This window comes from Trachurus japonicus, chromosome 23 (genome assembly GCF_045865225.1).
Source record: "Trachurus japonicus isolate A0001 chromosome 23, Traja_1.0".
Lineage (NCBI taxonomy): Eukaryota > Metazoa > Chordata > Actinopteri > Carangiformes > Carangidae > Trachurus > Trachurus japonicus.
The window spans coordinates 7,438,581-7,458,962 of record NC_140929.1 but is presented as its reverse complement, the minus strand read 5'-3'; the positions used below and the strand labels follow the sequence as shown (position 1 = coordinate 7,458,962).

At 42.0% G+C, this 20,382-nt stretch overlaps 1 protein-coding gene across 1 annotated transcript in view; it reads left to right on the top strand.

The window, feature by feature from the left end:
- LOC146962455 (fatty acyl-CoA reductase 1) overlaps nt 1-20,382 on the top strand; it is a 61,737-nt gene that overhangs the window by 5,577 nt on the left and 35,778 nt on the right. Inside the window, exon 2 of the mRNA XM_085769117.1 lies at nt 19,542-19,859. Within this exon, the coding sequence (XP_085625243.1) occupies nt 19,542-19,859 (318 nt within the window). The remainder of the gene's footprint in view (nt 1-19,541; nt 19,860-20,382) is intronic.

Genomic DNA, 20,382 nt, shown 5'->3' with positions numbered 1-20,382 from the left:
ACCCAGATATGTTCGAATCTGCACTCGCTGCAGAAGGTGGCGGATGTGGAGAATAAATGAGCAGGAGAAAGGGGGTCGGGGCCCCCAGAGGGAGGGGAGGGGGGGAGGTAGGGAGCGGGGCGTGTGGATCTCACATTCACCTTGAGGACGGTCCTTTTAAGAAGGACATCCTGTTTTGATTCAGCTTTCAAGTGTTTTGAAGGGTTCGGCTCTTCAGTCAAAAAATCAATACATGTACTCAACTTTTCTTTTTTTTTTTTTTTTTGCTGACCATTTTGAAATGAAAATCCTTCAGCAGCTCGCTCCTTTTATTCCCTCTCGTGTCGTCAGGGTCTGAGGTAACATGGTTAAATAATTCAGCAGAAAAATAAAGAAGAAGCAAAGATTAGATGAAGATAAACATTAAGCAGAAATGTTTTTTTTGATCACTTAGCGGCTCTTTGAGATGAATGTACTGTAGTTTGTCCTTGGTTGGTTCCTGACCTCCACACAAGAGTTTGACTGTGAATGCACATTGAAATCTGTCTGTAGAATAAGTATCAGGCGCTAAAAGCAGCTTTACACGTCAGGTCAGACTTGTTGACTTATTTTCTATTGTGCTGTCTGGAGGCAAACTGCTTGTTTGGCTGCCGTTTAGACATCGAACATTTACGAGCTCCGGCTTCTTTGACTGAGCACCAAAAAAACGACTTTGTCGAAGCTTCAGACAGATGTTGTAAATTGGCATCGGTCACCTTGCAGCACCCACTCCATCTGTGGATCCTGTGGGCCTCCTGGCCTGCTAATATCCAGAGAGGCGGGAGGGTGGAGGGGGGGAGTGTGTGTGTCGATGGGCTGAATGACATTGAACCTCACAGGTTCTCTGTTAACAGCGTGTCACCACAGCGTAATGGAAAGGATTTAGGGGCAATTTCTGGCAGTGAGTCGCCCAGCCAGCGTTGATTAATGGAGTCAGTGACCACCACATGCAGAAGAAGGCTGTCGAACACAAGACCAAGAGCAGGAGAGAAGAGGTTTGGTGCAGTCGAAGAAGTAGACGATAAGATATTGAAATGATAATGAAATCAAAAGTATTTTTTTTTTAAACAAAGATGCAGCTAAAGGGCCAAGTCGTATTTCTTCCCCTTAGCCCTGATGTTCACATTAAGAGTTGGGGTATCCCGATTCTCTTTTGGAAAAGGGTCAGGCCAATGAACCCCTTGTTAAAGATTCTTCAGAACAAATCTGCCAAAATACACCAGTAACATGGCTGCACAAACAACAAAATAGATACATAAATGTTTGTATTTCCACCATTTAATAAGGATTTTATAATGATGACAACCATTATTGTATGTTCAATCTCATGTCTGCAGATTACAACCCCAGTCTTCATAGGGAAGTTTTCTGATTTGCACCACAGTCCCAGATTTCTCCATACATGTCTCCATGTCTGATGCAGCAGATGTTGAAAATGAACTCGTATCAATGCATATGATGGAGATAATGATGTATTATGGTTTATTCCTGGTGTCTAATTTCATAGGGGAATACTATTGCCACTTTGTTGCAAGGGGTTAGGTGAAGGAGTATGAATGAACTTATTGATTTGCCTGTACCATCTTGACCTTTTATGGTGAAAGTTTAGTGAAAGTTCCCATGTTGAGTCATCTTCCTTGTAAGTGAGTTTTGCAATGACGGATGGTTGTTGCATTTTCCCGGGGAAGGGGGGTCATGAATCTGCTGTGTTGTGGGTGTTGTTATTGTTGCGACTTGTTGGACGGTGCAGGGTTTCTGCTGTTGCACATCTCCGTGAGTTGATGCCACTCAGCACAGCAGGGCAGGTCGACCGACACTGCGCTGTCATGGGCCGATAATTTGTGTCGGTGCACGCCCGAGCTGACATCACTTACTGTAATTGCGAGTCACTTGTTGAGACCACCTCAGAGTCTGGATCAGAAAACACACAACAAAGCTGGAAAAACTCATGGCAGGTCCAATATTTGAGCCTTAAAGGCCCATGGGTGTGTTTATTACTCTTTAAAGACACACTTTCAGCTGAAACAGGATAATTAGATGGTAAAAGACATTCCTCTTCTAGTGTGTAAACCAGCAGGGTGAGTCGAGAAGAAGCTGTTTAACTTGAAGGGAGGGGCAGCTCCGTAGGACTATTTTGAAAGTGATGCCTTCCTCATCACGCCTACTTGTGTTTGAGGAGAGCATTGCTGTTCCTGTCCAGGATGATAAAAGCAGCTAATACCCAGAGATATTTTATTATAAATAAGACATCAATAGTTAGTTCGCTTGATCACCATGTTCCTCTCTATCGGAGCTGGCCTTGTTTCAACTGTTTGTATAAGCGCCGTCCTGTCAAACCAGGCCGACCTCCTCCGGCTCCCCTTGACAGTCTTGTTCGTCTTTGAGGCGACGGGGCTGATTGACTGGACTGACAGGCGCCGCTCGCCTCAGGCTGTCACACGCTGCTCGGTTACTGTAAGAGTGAATCGTTTTTCCTCTCAGACCAACCCTCCTCAGTCCTCAGGCACGCTGCGACATCTTTAAAGTTTGTGCAAGAAGATAAAGAAGAGGAAGAAGCCTTTGGGGGTAATTGGGATTGATGTTTGTCTAGGAAAAGACATCCATGTCTGCGGCTGGGTGGCCCAACCTCGTTGTCCATGTTTATTTGTTTATTTGTTTATTAAGATCCCCATTAGCTGCAGCAACGCCACAGCTATTCTTCCTGGGGTCCAACAGTATCAAATATACAGTTGAAAACACAAAACATAAACATTATAAAAATTTAAAACAAAAAAAAAACAAGTGAGCGATATGCTTAACCTAACAAAACAAAAACAGAATAAGTGTTTACATTTCTTAACTGTGCTTCATTCGTTCTTCGTTATATTAATTGTTCACATACTAATCCGATTACCCACATTTCTACATATCATATATGTATACATCATTACACATCACACATCATACTTGTATATACATTCATTCTACCGAATATACATTATAATAACACATATCCTATATCCATCGAAATATACTCCATATATAAATATACCATGTTGTCTTACTTTGATAAATGCTGTTTTATTAATATTTTGAATTTCTTTGTGTTCGTGGTGAGTGTGTGGGACTGTTTTTTTTTTGGACGGACGCCCAGCCTCCGATGTATAGACGAGGACGAGTACGACAGCGTGGCCGGCAGCCAAGGCCTTTTGCATAGCTTCCTCATATACGTCAGTCTTTTTATTTTATTTTCCCTCCAGACCTGCATGAGCGTGAATGTCTAACAGGGTGTTTCAGAGACGAGATAGAGAGCAGCAGCTTATTGTGATTGTGTATCCCTCGTCAGTCACAGGCGACACACAATGCAGCACAGGACCGGCCGGGTGCAGGGGAGATAAAGGCGGCCCCTCCCAAGACGGCTTTGAAGTCAGCCATCAGGCAGTTTATTATAGGGAGAATGCAAACAGATCAAAGGGAGTAAATAGCTCCATTTATCTGCTATTTAATAAAGACCTTTAGCAAGTTGTTTTTGACTGCAAGGCCTCTGATTCTCCGCATGTATTTATTCTGCTGCCAAAATAAAAGCCTTTTTACTTTTTTGCTTCTGGTTTTGGAAGGAAGGATAGGGATAAAACACTGATGAGTGAACTCAGTGATAGTTGATTGATAGTTAATTGCTAAAGTCATTAAAGCCAAGAATCAAATGTTCTGCTGCAGCGTTGTTTTTCATTCAAGCTTTTCATTCTCACATGACCCATAATGCAGCTTGCTGTGGTAACTGTGGCAGGAAGCTTGATCAGAATTAAGATATGCCACACAGAGGATGTGATGTCATGAATCAACTTTTTTTTTCTTCCTTATTGTACCCGATCTGCTCAAATGAAGCTCGAGGGCCCTGTAATTTAAATTTTACCCGTGTTTTATTTTGAAGTGCTGATCCATAAGAAGATATATTTAAGGTTTAATGAACAAAAAAACCATCTCAGTGTAGTTTTCTATTTCCTCTCTCAGGCTCTCTCTTCTGATTGGCTGACTGTTTTCTGAGTGATCCAATTATTAAAATAGAGCGGATTTCAGAATAAAACACTCAAGAGAAACCAAATCCTGCAAAATGTTGGATGGCTGTTTGGGTCCAGGTGGGCGGGGCTTTGTTGTGACATCACAAAGTCACAGGAAGTCCTAATGGCTCGTTTTCTGAATACAGACTGTGTGCATTTCTCTGTGAACCAAGGCTTTGATACTTTCACAGTATAGAAGCTAGAGCTGCTTTATAATCACACTACACATGGAAATCCACCTTTTTAAAATTATTTTTTATTATCCAATATGGCACCTTTAAAGCATCTTGAATCCTAGAGAGATTCCACATTTATTGAGGAAAAATCTCAAGTGCACATAAGTTGCTATTTTGGACCACACCAATCTCTGTGTAAGTGGCTCCTCCAAAGACCACATGCATCCTCACTGCAGTCCCAGGAAGAGAGCAGCCTTTCTCCTAATCTCCCCCCTCATGGTCTTGTACCGAGCAGATAGCCAAAGCCGATTGCTTCCTCTTTTTCCCTGAAACACACACACACAAACACGCAAACACAAACACTCACACATCAACAACAACCTGACAGTCCTTCTGGCTGCAGCGTATTTATCCTCCATTCACAGAAATCAACTGCTCAGTCGTGTTTGCATGTTTTTACAGACTGCTCATCTCCTCCAGAGAGAAGTGTGTTTGCTCATTCCTGTCGAGTTGTGATAAAAATCTGGAACATATGACAGTGAGTTTGTGTGTGTGTTCGTTGCTGTCTGTGTGTGTGTGTGGGTTGTTATTTCAGGAGGAGGGTGTTCCCCTTGTGTTGCTGTCACCAAAGATAAAAAGATTATGATGGTATAGTGTTAAATCCTGTTGCATTACTGTATCCTAATCTGTCCACTAGCAGCATAAATCTGAAATAATCTGTGGATGTTCATGCCTCTTGTGTTCAAACCCACGAGTGGTGTTGTGGTGTTTTCTGCCTCGGCTCTAATCCAAATAACCGCAGGGAGGGGAGGAAGGGACGGATGGAGGGACGGATTGGTTTAGGATACTCGAACAGCTCTGTCATTAATTATAAACCAGGGCTGCAGGAAACTCAGGTAGAAGCTCTTGAGTTTGCGTGTGTGCAAAGTGCGACATGGCTCTTGTGCGTTCGGTGTAATCCATCTATGCAGCGGATGCCTGATTAAATCACTTGGTCACACGTATCGGTTTACACGCCGGCGAACTGCTGCTCTCAAACATGGACGAGTCATTAATTATAACAGTGTAAAGTTACATCATGGTGATTAAAATGAACTTGCTGGCCCGCTTATCTGTGTCCATTCATACCAGTTAGTCTTCAGATAGAGAGATGGGAAGCGACGGCTAAAATGTGACGTAGCCTACCGTGAATAAAAAAAGGAATAATTGCAGGTTTTATCGTCTCAGCTGGTTTTCTGTTGTTCTTCAGCTGGAATGACTGAAATAAAAAAGTGTGTAATCTGTTTGAATCCGTTTTCTCAAGATTTTCAGCCATTTGTTGCTTTTTACAACACATAGCTACGGTTGGAAATGCTGCTGCTACTTCAGGGCTGCTGGGAGTAGACGGTAAAAGGAATTTGATTTGATGCAAAACCGCACTGTAAAAAAAAAAAAGCAAGATGTACAAGCACTTTGCATCCACTTCGATTTGTGGTCAACATGTTGTTGGATTCAGACTTTTCAGCTGCGTCATTTCCGTTTTTTGTTTTTAGCATCATGGTTCTGCAGAAACTGTTTCATCACACTGTGTGCTTGTAAATATCTGAAATGACAATGAAGTTTTCTTGAATCTTTTGCGATGTGTGAAACAAACACCAGCTCATCTCTAATGTCTTCCCACCAGGACGTTAATGTCTTCCCACCAGGACGTCTTCCCCTTCTAATGGAAACGTGACTGTGCTGATGTTAGCTCCAGCTGCTTCCTCTATCTGAGTCTTAATGAGTCGCGCTGCCACAGACGTAATCGACTGTGGTTTGATCAGATCAGACACTTAAGAAAAACCTGTTGAACCACATGTTGAGATGTTGATCTCCTCGCTGTCATTAGCTCACGCTGCCACGTTGTCGTCCCACCTGGTGTCTGAAGAAGATAACTGTGTTACTATGGTAACCACAGAAGCTCAGGGACGAGGGGTTACGCAAGTTGAAGCGAAATTCTAGTTTCATTATTTAACGATGTTGTAAAGCATAAATAGGCTAGTAAATACTAATTAATCAGTTAAACCTACACATGTTTATATGTAACAGTGGAAAAACACATTCGTTTTTAAACAGGGATCAGAATATACTTGACAAAAAGATGAAATTGCAAAAATACTCCCATCTCAACTCTTCAACTTTCTCTTTTTTTAAAGTTACAACACTTCCTTTTTTTTTTATTAAGTGACGCAAATACAAGACAAGTGAAAACATACAAAGACAAAAAACAACATATTAAACAGTTAGACAAGACAAATAAACAAAGACAAATGCGACACTAGTGCAAACAGTGCTGTACATTAATCAGTTAAACTTACACTAAATAAACAGCTGTTTACAGTATGCTTATGTTTATATGTAACAGTGGAAAAACACATGTTTTGAAACGGGGATCAGGATCTACTTGACAAAAAGATGAAATTGATAAAAAAAAAAAATTATAAGTGATGCAAATACAAGACAAGTGTAAAACAACAGAAACATACAAAGACAAAAAACAACAGAAACAGTTAGACGAATGCTATACTAGTGCTATGAATTGATGTTGTAGTGGAAGATGGTCTGTATACAGTATATGTGAGGATATTAAATTAATCTCTATATTGTTAGTTTTTTTTTTCCAAACTTTTTTTTATTGGGTAAAAGTAAAGTATTTCTTATAGAAAAACATCAGGAAAAAAAAGTATTGTTGCATACCCGAACAGCTAATATTGTTAGTTTTTTTGAATGAATTTGCTTTGGATCATTAACTCGATGATAAACAGTGAATATAAAGATGATGTCAGGGGAGGAGTCGCCCCCTCTGAGCCTCGCTGAGCTCTGGATCCGTCCCTGTTTCCACATTAGGAAAATGAGGCTGCAGGATAAGTGACAGGACGGCTGTGGCCAGAGCCCCGGTCCTCCTCCTCTTCCTCCTCTTCCTCCTCCTCCTCCTCTTCCTCCCGGTGATAACGGGGGTTGAAAGTGTCGGTTTAATTAAGGCCTGTACGCCCCCTTGGTCGCTGCTCCTCCTCCTCGTCGTCGTCGTGGTCTGGATCTGTGAAGCTGCTGTGATAATGGCTGCATTGGGTTTTCTGTCTGTGCAGCTGTGGACTGTGTGTGGGTATATTATGTCCAATGAGACGAGCCGACCCGCACATCACATCACATCACAAGAGCATGTGGAGAGAAAATCAAACAAATCCAACGCTGTGTCCAAAAACACTCCCTCATTCACTCCCTCCCCTCCCCCTTCTCCCCCTCCTCCTCCCACTACAGTAAAGCTTCATACTTTACTCCACAGTCAGTGAGATACTGAGAGTCTGGACTGTCACTAACCAGCCTGGATGTTGCGTAATGTTGATTTACATGTCTGCAACCGGAAATGCATTGCATTGTGGGAATAAAAATGACAGTATTTATACGTTAAGCACAACTTATTGTCTCTTTTTGTTTGCACTTGCAGTGTGTTTGAGGCGGCACAATCAATCGCAGTCCAGCCAAGTGTCAATATGAAATGGAAACGAATGAGAAAGATAAAATATCACAACATTGTTTGGCATTGTAACTGTCGTGTTGCTATGGAGAGGCCCTGCACAACAAATCATGTTCCTCTCAAGACATGAAGGGACGCGTTTGTGTTTGGTATAACTTATACCACCGTACAAGACCGTGGAAGAAAATGGGTTGGTTTTTAAAGTGAAAATGGAAAATAAAAATGGCCCTTCACACTAAAATGTGATCTACAATATGATTTGAGTTTTTATTTTGCAGCTTCTGATCTGCAGTGAGATATAACATAAGGTTGTGACGGTCGATCTCTGGTGCGTGCTGCTCCATCTGCTCCGCTGTAAGAGTTATATAGGGCATGAACGTTATACTGAAACACTGTGCAGACGGTCAGTAAATCTCTACATGAGAAAAACATTCATGCACCTCGAGGGTCGGTTTTGCATTTTAACATAATTTCCCACAAGTCCATTCAGTTTATAAGACGCATGAACTCAAACTTTTCCGATGATGAATCAAATAAAACGTCCTGTCGGCCTCATAAAGCAGATGAGTTTTCAGATTGTGCATCCAAAACAACCCCCCTCTCCCACTCCTTAATGACTCCCCCACTCCCACTCTTCTGCTTCAGCTCCAATCAAATTAAGCGATATTACCCTCGAGGGTGCGCTTTAACGTCATTTGAGCACGACAGTGATGCGGTCAGGACCGAGGCGCTTGCGATTATACAACTATTACCAACAGAAATAAAATGTATCATCAAAATATAGGCTATTCATTTTGATGGACAATTTGCTCTCAAATTTGAAAGGTTTTTGCGAGCGTGCTTCCCGTTTCCATGGGAATACATGGGGTCCGACTAATACCTGAAACACAATCAGTCACGTCAGTAGTGTAATGGAACCTAGTTTACCTCTACAGCAAATAGTCTGACCCTTAGTAACGACCTAGCAACAGAAAGGATTTTCTAGTCCCAGATGATGAACTCTGAGCTGACGTTAATGTTTTATCACGGTCTTGGACTTTCGAAACCGAACTAAATCAATAATTTACCGCGTCGCCGACACAGCTGATGGGGAAAGCCAAACATTTCGATTATTATTATTATTATTATTATTATTATTACAGATTATTTAAAAGCCCAAAAGTCGCAAAGAGAGAGAGAAAGAAACATACAGAGGTATCTTCCGTTTTATCCAACGAAATATTCAGCTCCAAAAAATGGTAATTGTTCAAAAATTTGAGTTTGGCATCTGAAAAGAGCACTCTACAGGAGGATGATTTAGTTTGTGATTTATTTTCACAAGTAAGTTAGGCATGCTGTCATGCTGATTTGAGCATGTTCTAAATGTCTTGTCGACCAATCAGATTGCTTGGTCGGAACTACTTGTATAATGTTCGTTCATGGAGGAACTGCAGAGTAATTGCATCCGACGTGCTAAGAGCTCTGCCTGCTTCTCCCCATCGGCTTTTCCAAACTACATTTAATTTATCGACGTCATTTGTCGTTAAACAGGAAATTATACTTTAACTTTTTTCTTTGTTTTCAACCAAGAATGTGTTTTTAAAAGGATAGTTGCTGGTAAAAATGTATATGTTTTTAGTAGTGCACTTGAACATATCACTTAGATTTGGATTGATTGTGCAGCTCTAGTTGTTGCATCATTGTACAAAGGCAGTGACAATGTGGTGGTGTCATGCTTCTTGTTGTCGTGCTTGTTGTTGTTGTTGTTGTTGTTGTTGTGAGTCATCTCACCGTGACCATGCGGTTCAGGGTCGTGACCTCTCGGCCCCGTGGCTCAGCGCTCCGGAGCACAATGAGCGCCGTCTGGGTCTGGTCCAGGTGTAAAGTGACACCGAGCGGCTCCGTGACTCAGAGACGCTGCTGTAATTACAGAGTCCCTCCATCATCAGATCACACACACACACACACACACACACACACACACACACACACACACACTGATGTTGAGCAATGACCTTCATGCGTGGACTTGAAACTGTCTTTTGTTGTTTTTCTTTTTATTGTGTAAGAAAAAATGAAATCAAAGAGATGCAGCTTTAATCCTTGAAGCCCACGGCCGAGATAATTAATTCTTATTAGATTAGCCTTTTGCTGCCTCAGAAAAAAAAGAAGAGAAACAGAAGATCTGCTTGTTTTTCTTCTTTTTTTTAACACTGCTAATGCTTCTTGGATAAGGGCCCTCTCTCTTTTCTTTTTTTTTCTTTTTTCTGGGCAATTACGTGGGTTTGTTTGAGGGGCAGTGCCGCCACCTCAAGTGCTGCTGCTGCTGCAGCGGGGGAGTGGAGCTGAAGGATGATGGGAAAGATGTTTAACTGATTCGTCATCATGGAAAGAGGCTTGGACTGAAAGGAAAGAGAGAGTTCAGGCTGTGACTAAACTTTTTCTTTCAGTAGGGAGGAGCTCAGTCGACTGTTCATTAAACCTTTGTGAGCAGCTGCAGCAGCTCTGACACATTCACACACTGTCTATGACTCTGCCATGTTGAAGCATGAGCATCTGGGCGGGGACCTCTTTTACTTTTACTAAACTAGAAAAAATTCTTACTATATATTCTTTTTATTATTACAATAACAAATAATCACATTTTCAAAAGTCATTTCTTTCCTGTACCAAATGCTTTTGTCCAGTTTTGTAGCACTAGCTTGTTATTTGCAAATTCATGACACAATTAATGAATTAAAAAGATGAGCGTTGCCAATATGAAATGATTTCAAAATGATATTAAGTTTATTTTATTATAATGCTGCATGATGTTCAAAAAAAGTGTGAATGATCACCACTGTACTAACATGAGCTTCAACTGTTAGCTTTCTCGCTAACTCGCTGTTAGCTTGTTATTTGCTAATTCATGACGCAATTCATGAATTAGAAAGATGAGTTTGGCCAATATGAAATGATTTCAATATGATATTAAGTTTATTTTATAATAATGCTCTATAATATGCAAAAGAAAGTGTGAATGATCAGTAGGCCTACTATAACATGAGCTTCAACTAGCTTTTCTCGCTAACTTGCTTACTGATTAGGCCTACACTCCTAAATAGGACTGAAACTGAAAAATCACAAAATGTCCAAGTGCAATATCTGAACCACAGGTGCTGCAGTTTGTTTTCTGAAGGTCAAATGTGTCACAGCGTAGAGTTTTTAAATGAAGAATGAGCTGCTACAGAGACGAACCAGCCTGTAAGATTAATGTTCTCCAGATGCAGGATGGTTGTTTTAAATACAAGACCCAACAAATATAACATCAACACTTTAATATATTTTTATTTTTTGACATGATATGAGGTCACATTATTAGTTGGAGTTCTCTTTTTGCAACTGCAATGTCCTATATCTACTATAATAACAGCAGCAACAACACATCAACGGTGTGTTATTCTCATGCCACAGATTTAACTATGTTAGTTTGTTGTCACACTTTTATAAAATCAGTGTTACCTGAGCTACAAGTTTCATCCTTAAAGTTTTTCCTTGTAATATTGAAAACAGTTGACAACAGGTTGAGCTCATGAATGAGGTCGTGTTACACTGTGGATCTGGTTGGCAAGTGGTCAGAGTGAGTCTGTCTTCACCGGCAATTATGAGGCGCTTTTAAAAAAAAAAAAAAAAAGTTATTACCAGGGGCTGATGGGTTTTTATTAATCTAATCTTTATGATCGGGTCGTGGCCCCGCCCTCACCCATTCCCTCTGGGTAAAGACTCGCTAATTTCCTCTCTACTTGAGCAGAAACATTATCGTGTGTATAAGCAGCCCGTGATGCCTTCATGGCACCTTAAACCGTGGGTAATGTCTGAACCTGTTGGCTGCTCGACTCTCTGAGTCTTGGATCCTGAGACCTTTTGTGTCTCTGGCTCGTTCACCAGTCCAACCTCGTCCCTCTTATGTGTGTGTGTTTCTCTCTGTTGGCACGAGGGCGTGAAGACGGCGGCCACAGAGTGGTCGCACACTTCACTCGGCTTTTCAGGGTTTTTTTATTTACACGGCTGGCGCTGTGCTTTCCAGAGAAGGGGACTGACTTTTTCCTTTGTGTTGCTTGGCACTGGCGTGGAAGTTGACTAATGCTGCTTTAATTGTTGGCTTCATTCTGCAGCATTTTTCTTTTTACGCTTTCTGTTTTTCCCACACACCCCCCACCTCCCCCTCTCTTCTCTGCCTCTGTCAGCTTTTGTCCATTTCTAATGGCTTTAGCCAGCGTGCAGCTGCAGAGCTCGATTTTTTTTTTTTTTTTGCCTGTGTCTCCAGCAGCACTCAGCTGACCCACTAATGGAGGGGTTGTGTGAGGAAAGGCCGGAGGCAGCAGAAGGACCGCAGAGCTGCGGCTTAAAACGACCCGCCTCCAACAAACAGCGTGGACCTCCTGGGGAGAGAGAGAGGCTTTGAGAGGAAGTAAAAAATATATATAAAACACAACACACAGAAAAACCTTGAGTCAGAGAAGAAAAGGAAACATGAAATAAGTCCAGAGAGCAGCAGACATCAGTGAACCGCTGTTCTTCGCCTCCAGCGTCTCCCTGCTTTTTATTTTTGAAGTGACCCGGAGTGACTTCGGACGTGACGCGGCTCTTCGTCAAGACGGCATCATAATCTGAGAAGCCGGTCCCTTAAGGTTTCAGTGTTCGTCCTCTGCTCTGACTTTTCCTTTCAAGTCGTAGAGCAACACGCAGCCTCCTTAAAAACGCTGCTGTGGGGAGGAGACGAGCAGGTTGAAGCTGAGCTGCTCCGCTCGTCCTCCAGGATCCACGTGATTGACACAAGTGCACAGGGAGGGATTTAGGAAACAGGGTTGTTGTTTTTTTTTACTGTAAATAAAATTTCTAACATGAACAATAAGAGGAAATCAAACTCAGCCCTCAGGAAGCAGAGCTGTAAATGGTGCGTTCATGCCCGTCAGGATACTGTAGGCCTACTGTTTATGCCAAACCTGAGGCCAAAACAGTTTCTCTTCCTCATAACGAAAATGTTTTGGTTGTATCTCACTCAGTTGTTCCCAGGCTTCTTCAGCTTTAGACGTCACGGCTCATGGAGGAAATCAGGATGTTTGTGTTATGACGGAGTTCTAGAGCCGGTGTATGAGGAAAAAACTGAAAAAAAGGATAAAATGTCATTTATTCGCCTCTGTAAACTTACCTGGTGCAGCCACATTCCTGTTGAACATCCGCAACAACTTACATTGTGTAGCAGGAGCTTTTAAAGCAGAAGTAAGCGATATTTTTGTGTTAATATAAGTCTTAAATAGTTATATCTTCCGACAGCAATCACTTACATAGAGTGTTTGGACTGAAACACGGGTCTCCCAGTCCCTCTGCTCTGCTCTGAGCCGAGGAGAAAACTTTTCTCGTATCCTACAGTTTTTATCCAATGAGGAGAGAGAACGGCATGAAGGGCTGTGTGTGCAGCCAAGGGATGCGCGTGAATGTGATGACGTAGGGACGAGGACTGTTATGGTGCGTTCAAGGCAGCCCGTAACTCGTGTTTTTCCGACCTGTGAACTGGTACGAGTTCACGGGTCGGAAGTTACGAGTGGCCGTTATAGTGACTTTCACAGGTAAAACATGTCGGAAAAACACGAGTGGGTTGCCTGCAACGCTACAAAGTCGTAAGTTGTGACTTGAAGCTGTAATTTACGGTTTCAAAAGCCTGCCTGAAACGCAGCATTAGCCAAAACGACCGGATCGCTTACTTCTGCTTTAACTTTGCTTGTGAACCATGGTGATGGAAATAAAACAGTTTTTGCCCCCTTTAAAATCAAGTAAAAAAGTTTAAAAGAGGGTTTTTTTCCTCATAAATTTGCCATTTTAAACTTTTTACTTACATTGCGTCATATTGTAGCAACATCATTTCTATGTAGATGATCTGATCTACTACAAAGTAACAGCTGATCTTTGGCCTCTAATGACGAACTGATCAATATCAATAGCATGAACAATAGCATGAACAATCAACCTAATGCACTGATGTAAAGGTATTTACTCTTTAAGTGGTAACTTTTGTGAACTTCAGCAGCTGTGATCACATCATGTGGTTGAATCCAGATGTTGCAGCTCGAGAACAAAGTCAAGTTTTGGTTTGATGCTGTGAAAGACGCAATATATTGATTCAGCAAAGTTTGATCATATAGCTGATGATGTGCTGGAAGAAAAGACACAAAACATTGACATAATAAACATTTTAATGTTTAAAGAGGTAATGACCTTAAAGAGTTAATGAAATATTCTTTTACACAAGCAGGTGTCCCTGAATGCACCACGATGCGCTCACCCACTCCTCTGATTGTCTATGAAACCCAGAGACACAACGCCACCACCCATCATTCATGTGCATTGATGGGAGTGTAGGGGTTAATGAAATATTACTCTATTTTACAGTGAGACATGAAACCTGAAGTTAAATGAACAATAAAGTAAATAAATTTTTACTCTAATCTGCAACAGTTTAGAAATTGAGCTTATTTTTAACTCTAAATCATTTATTTTAAAGGTAAATGCTCCAAAATTCAAGTTATAATAATCTCCACTCTAATAATGAAGATGTAAACTGAGAATCTGAGGCATCCTGTCATTTTTCATGGACACTTCACTGTTTCCTGATCTAATAATTAATTATTAAAATGATAAAATAGTGAGTCTTCATCTCCATCGTTAAATTCCTCATAGTTTAGTATCTGCAGCAGAGTCCAGGTTTTATTGTAAGTGTAATACTCAGTGTGGAGTGGAGGCCGAACTCCACCAGTAACAGGCAAAGGCCAGAGGTGGAGTTGTGTAACCTCACAAGAATGCACTTGTGTGTCCGTGTGTGTGCGTGCATGCGTGCGTTTGAATCTGGGATGTGTGCGTCCGCTCCGACACTTTTCCAGCTGCGGGAACATTTCCATTGTCGGGCGTTAATCCGTAGTGACTCTCGGCCGCTCTGCCCTCGTCCTCGTGTCCACGGGGAATCTCTGTGAAGCAGCGAGCTGGAATGTCGGAGGCCTCGGCTGCAGACGACCTTCACTTTGACCTCCTTTTTATAAAAAAAAATAATAATAATAATATTATTATTCTGGTGTCTGTGTGCACACGGAGCTGGGAAATCTGCAGATTATTACCTCGTCTGTAAATTATAGGACGAGAGGAAAAGGGATTAAAATACAGTAATCTGTCAGCGCTGGTGTCGATGTAAAGCTCAGAGGACTTGACTTTGTACATGAAACTCAGGCTGAAGACGAATAAATCAAACACACTCGCCCCTGTTTCGCGCTGCATGTGCGTGTGTGTGTGTAGTATGTGTGTGTAAAGGGAGGCTAACTCAATATTACACAGAGGGCAGGATGGAAAAGAAAGCGAGTAAATACAAGATTGTTAGTTTGTTATCTGGGCCACGTTCGGCTCAGGAGGATTTGGTTTCTGTCTTGTGTCTTTGGGTCGACGGCTCCAGAGAGAGGAAACGCAAAGCTGGTGCACAAATCACAGCTCCTCCACAACACACAACACACAACACACACACAAAAAGTGCCACTGTTGCCAAGAAGTGCATGAATTCATTTACACATAACAAGCGGGGTATCCCTGAATGCACCACGACGCGCTCACCCACTCCTCTGATTGTCTATGAAACCCAGAGACCCAACGAAGCCACCACCCATCATTCATGTGCATTGATGGGAGTGTAAGGGCGCGTGTGTGTGTGCATATGTGTGTGTTTATAGCCCACACACCCAACACAGAACTCCCTGACTCACAGCTGAAGTCACATGACGCCTCGGAGAGCTGTCAGTTTTATTTGATGACGACCGTCAAACATTGACTCTTTCAGACTTTGTCCTTTTTTTTTTTTTTACTCTCCTCAAACCCACAACAATAATGTTCATGAATGTTTTAAAGCTCTCAGGTCGTTAAAGATGAAACATCCCGCCGCTGTAAACACCAACATGTGGTTTATAACCAAAAACCTCATGTTTGCTCTTTGTCTTCACGTGATTCACACATGGAGACATGAGTCGATGCCACAGAAGCTCGTAGTAGAAACACAAATGTTGTTAAAAAGTCAAGTGGAAACATCGGCTGCAACTTTTTTTTCTTCTGTAATTGTGCAGTGACGAAAAACCAAACTCATCACTTTCAGTACTTTAACCACCTGAGAGATAAAACAGGCTGTGAATGTAGCGCTGAGGTCATTAGGACGTTAACGTTTAACAGTCAACAAGAGTTGTTATGGAAATTGTGGAAATAGACCTTTTTAAAATAAATTTCCTGCAACTTTTGCAATTAGTTAAAGTTCCCGACAACTGTTTTATCATCTATTTGATGAATGAGAGTCATGAGAGTTGCTATTCCTGACTAATGTTACAGTAAATGTTAATATCTTTAGGGTTTTGGACTGTTGACCGATGAAATGAGGCGTTTAAAGACCTCACATTAGACTGTAGAGCCATTTTGATTAATAAACTGTAAAATGTCGATCATATTTTAGGGATCATTGCTAAAAATATGAGGAATATCGGCCTAATAATCAGTTATCTGCCCCAAAAATCAGATATTGGTTGGGTCCCTGGTTTGAGTACACTGGCCCACCAATTCACTGCAACTAAAGAAAACATGCAAAAACACAAACGTACTGCAAATTTAGGAGATGTCTTCATCAATTTGACAAAATATGAGTAAAAACAAAAAAAAAATCATAACAAATGCGTTGTCATTAACCACAGCATCCCTGGTCGCCTGGCAACCATTGTGTTTGTTGTGTGAATTTGAATTTGCAGCTGTTTTATTTGCATGTGTTTCCCTAAAGGTCGTCATGCACTGAGCTCTGAGGGCCACCGTAGTTTTACAGGTGGAGTCAAATTTCTCTAGGCTACTAATGTAATATTAAAAAACTGGATTCATTCATCAATAATTAAATCAGTCATTACTGTAGCTGCAGACTCTTTAGATTCAACCTGAAAAAATGGACAGAGGTCTGTGAATTCATCCAGGAAGCCTCGTTTTAGTGAGGAGAGTGTGATTCTTTCTTTTTTTTTCATTGTTTTGACTCTGTCTCTCACACACAGACAGATGTGTCACCGCTGTGTGTGTGTCTGAGTGTGTGTGTGTGTGTGTGTGTGTAGGTACCACACACAGGGGGAAGTGGAGACCATGTGTTGTGTAATTGAGTTGATTGACCACAGATGCCCCAGATTTAGACCTGTGGAGCTGCACAGCCTCCGTCAGCCGACAGGAAAATTAAATACACCCGTTGGAAGAGCCACCAACTGTTGCCTCCAGACGGTCGGCGAGCAGAGATGAGGGTCATGAACCCCGGCGCCCGGGTCAGTACCTGAGGCAATAACCAGCGGTGGAGGTCTGTGACGGGGCAGCAGCCGCAGCAGCAGCCGTCTCTCTCTGCTGTATCAGGCCTGTGCCGGTCGGTCGGTCGGGCCTGGCCGCCTGCCACCGCTTAAAGCAGCGGACACACACACAGCTCCTGATTTATCATATCGGCTCGGCCCAAATAAGCAGACACACACAGTCCATTACACCACCGCCACCATTAGAGCAGCGATTGATCCAATTAGGCTTCCATAGTACAATGAGGCTGGCGGCCCCTGGAGGACGCACGTCAAAAACAAAAATCACTGAAGGAGCGACAGGAAGGTCTACGAAGGAGTATTAGGGCCAGCCCAAGGGGGCAGTTGTCAGTCTGAGAAGTGAAGCTCACTTCCGCGTTCAAAAACTGCAATCCCCTCGGCTTCCTCTGGGCTGGTGTCAGAAAGCAGGATTCTCCATAGACCCCCATGTTAAAATCGCAGACTTTACATCCTCAATAACATGATCAAAGCCTGTTGCCATCACGTTTTTTGGTCTCAATCGATAGCTTCTACCCCCGCACACACTCTGAGGGGGGTGAATTTTTTTTAACTCTACCGTTTTACTGTTATTAGGTTTAAAATTCCGGCCAATTAGGGCGCGGAAACGTTGAGTGACAGGTCCGGAGACCGCTGCTTCGAGGCCAGTGGGCGGGTTCTCGGCCAGTAAATCCAACATGGCGCTGTTCATATTTGAGTCACAAAAACGAATCCCCAAAACCAATGGGTGACGTGTGAGTGTATGATTAGGGCCAGCCAAGAAAAAAAGCCAGGCAAGAAAAAAAAAAAAAAAAAAATCCATTGGATTTTTTTTCTGATGGATTTTTTCTTTTTTTTTTGGCCACAATTTTTTTCCCCCCCTACGGATTTTTTTTTGCCACAATTTTTTTTTCCCTCGGCCGTATTCTTTTTTTTTTGCCTGATTTTTTTCTTGGGGCTGGCCCTAATACTCCTTCGTAAAGGTCGAGTCTGGGTCACCTTATCTTGGGTAAACCAACCTGTGTGTGTGTGTGTGTGTCTCAGCCGTTGAGATTGTTGTGCAAATGTTTGTTGTTGGCTTCCGGCTCCTGTTTTGGTTGGGTTTGTACCTAGTCCCGTCGCCATAGGAACCACGACACAGCGCGAGGAGGATAAACATTGTTGTGTGTGTAGAGGCGATAGGATGTTGTTGTCATGGTGATTTTTCAGTTGTACATCCTGAACTATGAGGTCGTGGGGAAATATGTGTGTCTTTTTTTCTTCTTTTTAATAAAGTATCTACAAATTAAAGCACAATTTGTGATACAAAATGTTGAACCAGTTTCCAAGACAAAGGGGGAAAAAAACAAAACAGAATACAACAAAAAGAAAATAACAATGTGAGGGTCTTATTCAAGAAGGGTAAACAAGTCCAGTAAAGAAAAGAGTCTCTGGGCATTTGTGTTTGTCATGTAATACAGGGATTTTTTTCTAGAGTTCATTCTTCCATCCGTTTATGTGGGGCTTCACCTTGGTAATATGTGTGTGGGATGTTTGTTTGTTTTTTCTCTCCAGAGATATGAGGCCACATCAACAAGCAACATTATTCCATTTATTTGAATGTATAAAACTCACTGTCTGTGTGTGTTTACTTACAAATCCTGAAAGTTAAGGTTCAAAAGTGTCATTTATCATCTTAAATTACTAGATATTTGTAACGGGGTTCAGTTTAATGAACTACAGAAACACTCGGTTCATTAGTTATTGTGCATTGTGTCGTGTCACAGAGTGGAGCATCTTCCTTCACAAACCATCTTCCGACAGTGTGCGTGTGTGGGCTGTGCACAATGACGCACAACAGCCAAGTTACTGAACGAATTAACAGTAATTGGCGACAGTTGCCATGATGAATTTAGTTGGGTTTTTTTTAAATGCAGAAATGACGAGTCTGGACTCCACGAGGATTATTGTCAACGATAATAAAATAGAGTTTAAATGTAAAACTTTGAACTTTCAGAAAACATTTTGTTAAAGTAATTAAGTTAATTGATGATGAAAATGATCAGTAGTTGCAGTCTGAGGTGTGTGCAGACTGAGATGTCCTTTTGTAGTGCAGCTATCATCACCCCACACACACACACAGACACACACAGACACACATGCTGATGTCACACTGCCCCTGAACGTTGCCCTCTCCCATATCTCTGCTTGAATATTCATGTGATTTGCATATTAGTCGCATGTTTCATCTGCACAGTGAAGGTCAGAGCAGAGAGACACAAGCTGGGACACGTTTTTAAGAGTGTGTGTTTGTGTTTGTGTGTTTATGTGTGTGTTTGTGTGCAGTCCATTTTCTTGTAACTTCACTGTCTCTTCAGATTTGATCTCTCTGTCACTTAAACTCACCCTCATCCAGAGCTTCAGCCACTTCCTGTTGCAGTATTTAAAGTTTGTGGCCTCCATATTCACCTCCTCCTCCCTCCTCCTCCCTCTGCAGGATCTGTCTGAAGGCCAGGACCTCGACGGTTTGGGAGAGCAGGCAGCCGAGGGAACGACCAGACTGACGGACGACAGCAGCAGCGACAGCAGCAGCGGCAGCAGCGGCGGCAGTGGCAGTGGCAGGAGGATGGCGTCCATACCCGAGTACTACGCCGGCAAGAACGTCCTGATCACGGGCGCCACGGGCTTCATGGGGAAAGTGCTGGTGGAGAAGCTGCTGAGGTCATGTCCCGAGGTCAAAGCCCTCTACATCCTGGTCAGGCCCAAAGCCGGACAGTCGATGCGGCAGAGGGTCAGCGACATGATGAAGTGCAAGGTGAGAGGTTGTCAACGAAAACCTGGGGGGCCGGATTCACCAATATGTTCTTAAGAAATGTCTTAAGATCTAAAATTAAGAAGTTCATAAGAAAGTTTCTTAAGTGCAATTCCTCAATATTTTCTTAAGAACAGTAATTTCTTAAGAATTTCTTATTTTTCCTACTTATGAACTTCTTAAAATACATCACTGCATTGCATTGCACGTGCCAACAAACTACATATTTTAGTTTGCGTCTTAACCATCTGTCAGTCACTCACTAACCATGGAGAAGTACAAAAAGAGATAGTAGCACTTTAAATAGCGTACACAACTTACAGTAATTTAACATGCTAACTAACTAACAGTTAATTAACAGTTAACAGGCTCTTTGTGTAATTAATTACAAATTTTATTTACTTAAACTATGACCTACTAATCTAAACTTGTCTAAAATGTGTTGAAAAAGGTGATATTAGAGGCTGACCTATTCACTGTAGGAATCTTAAGACAGGTCAAGGTTGTCTTAAAGTTAAGAAAAAAG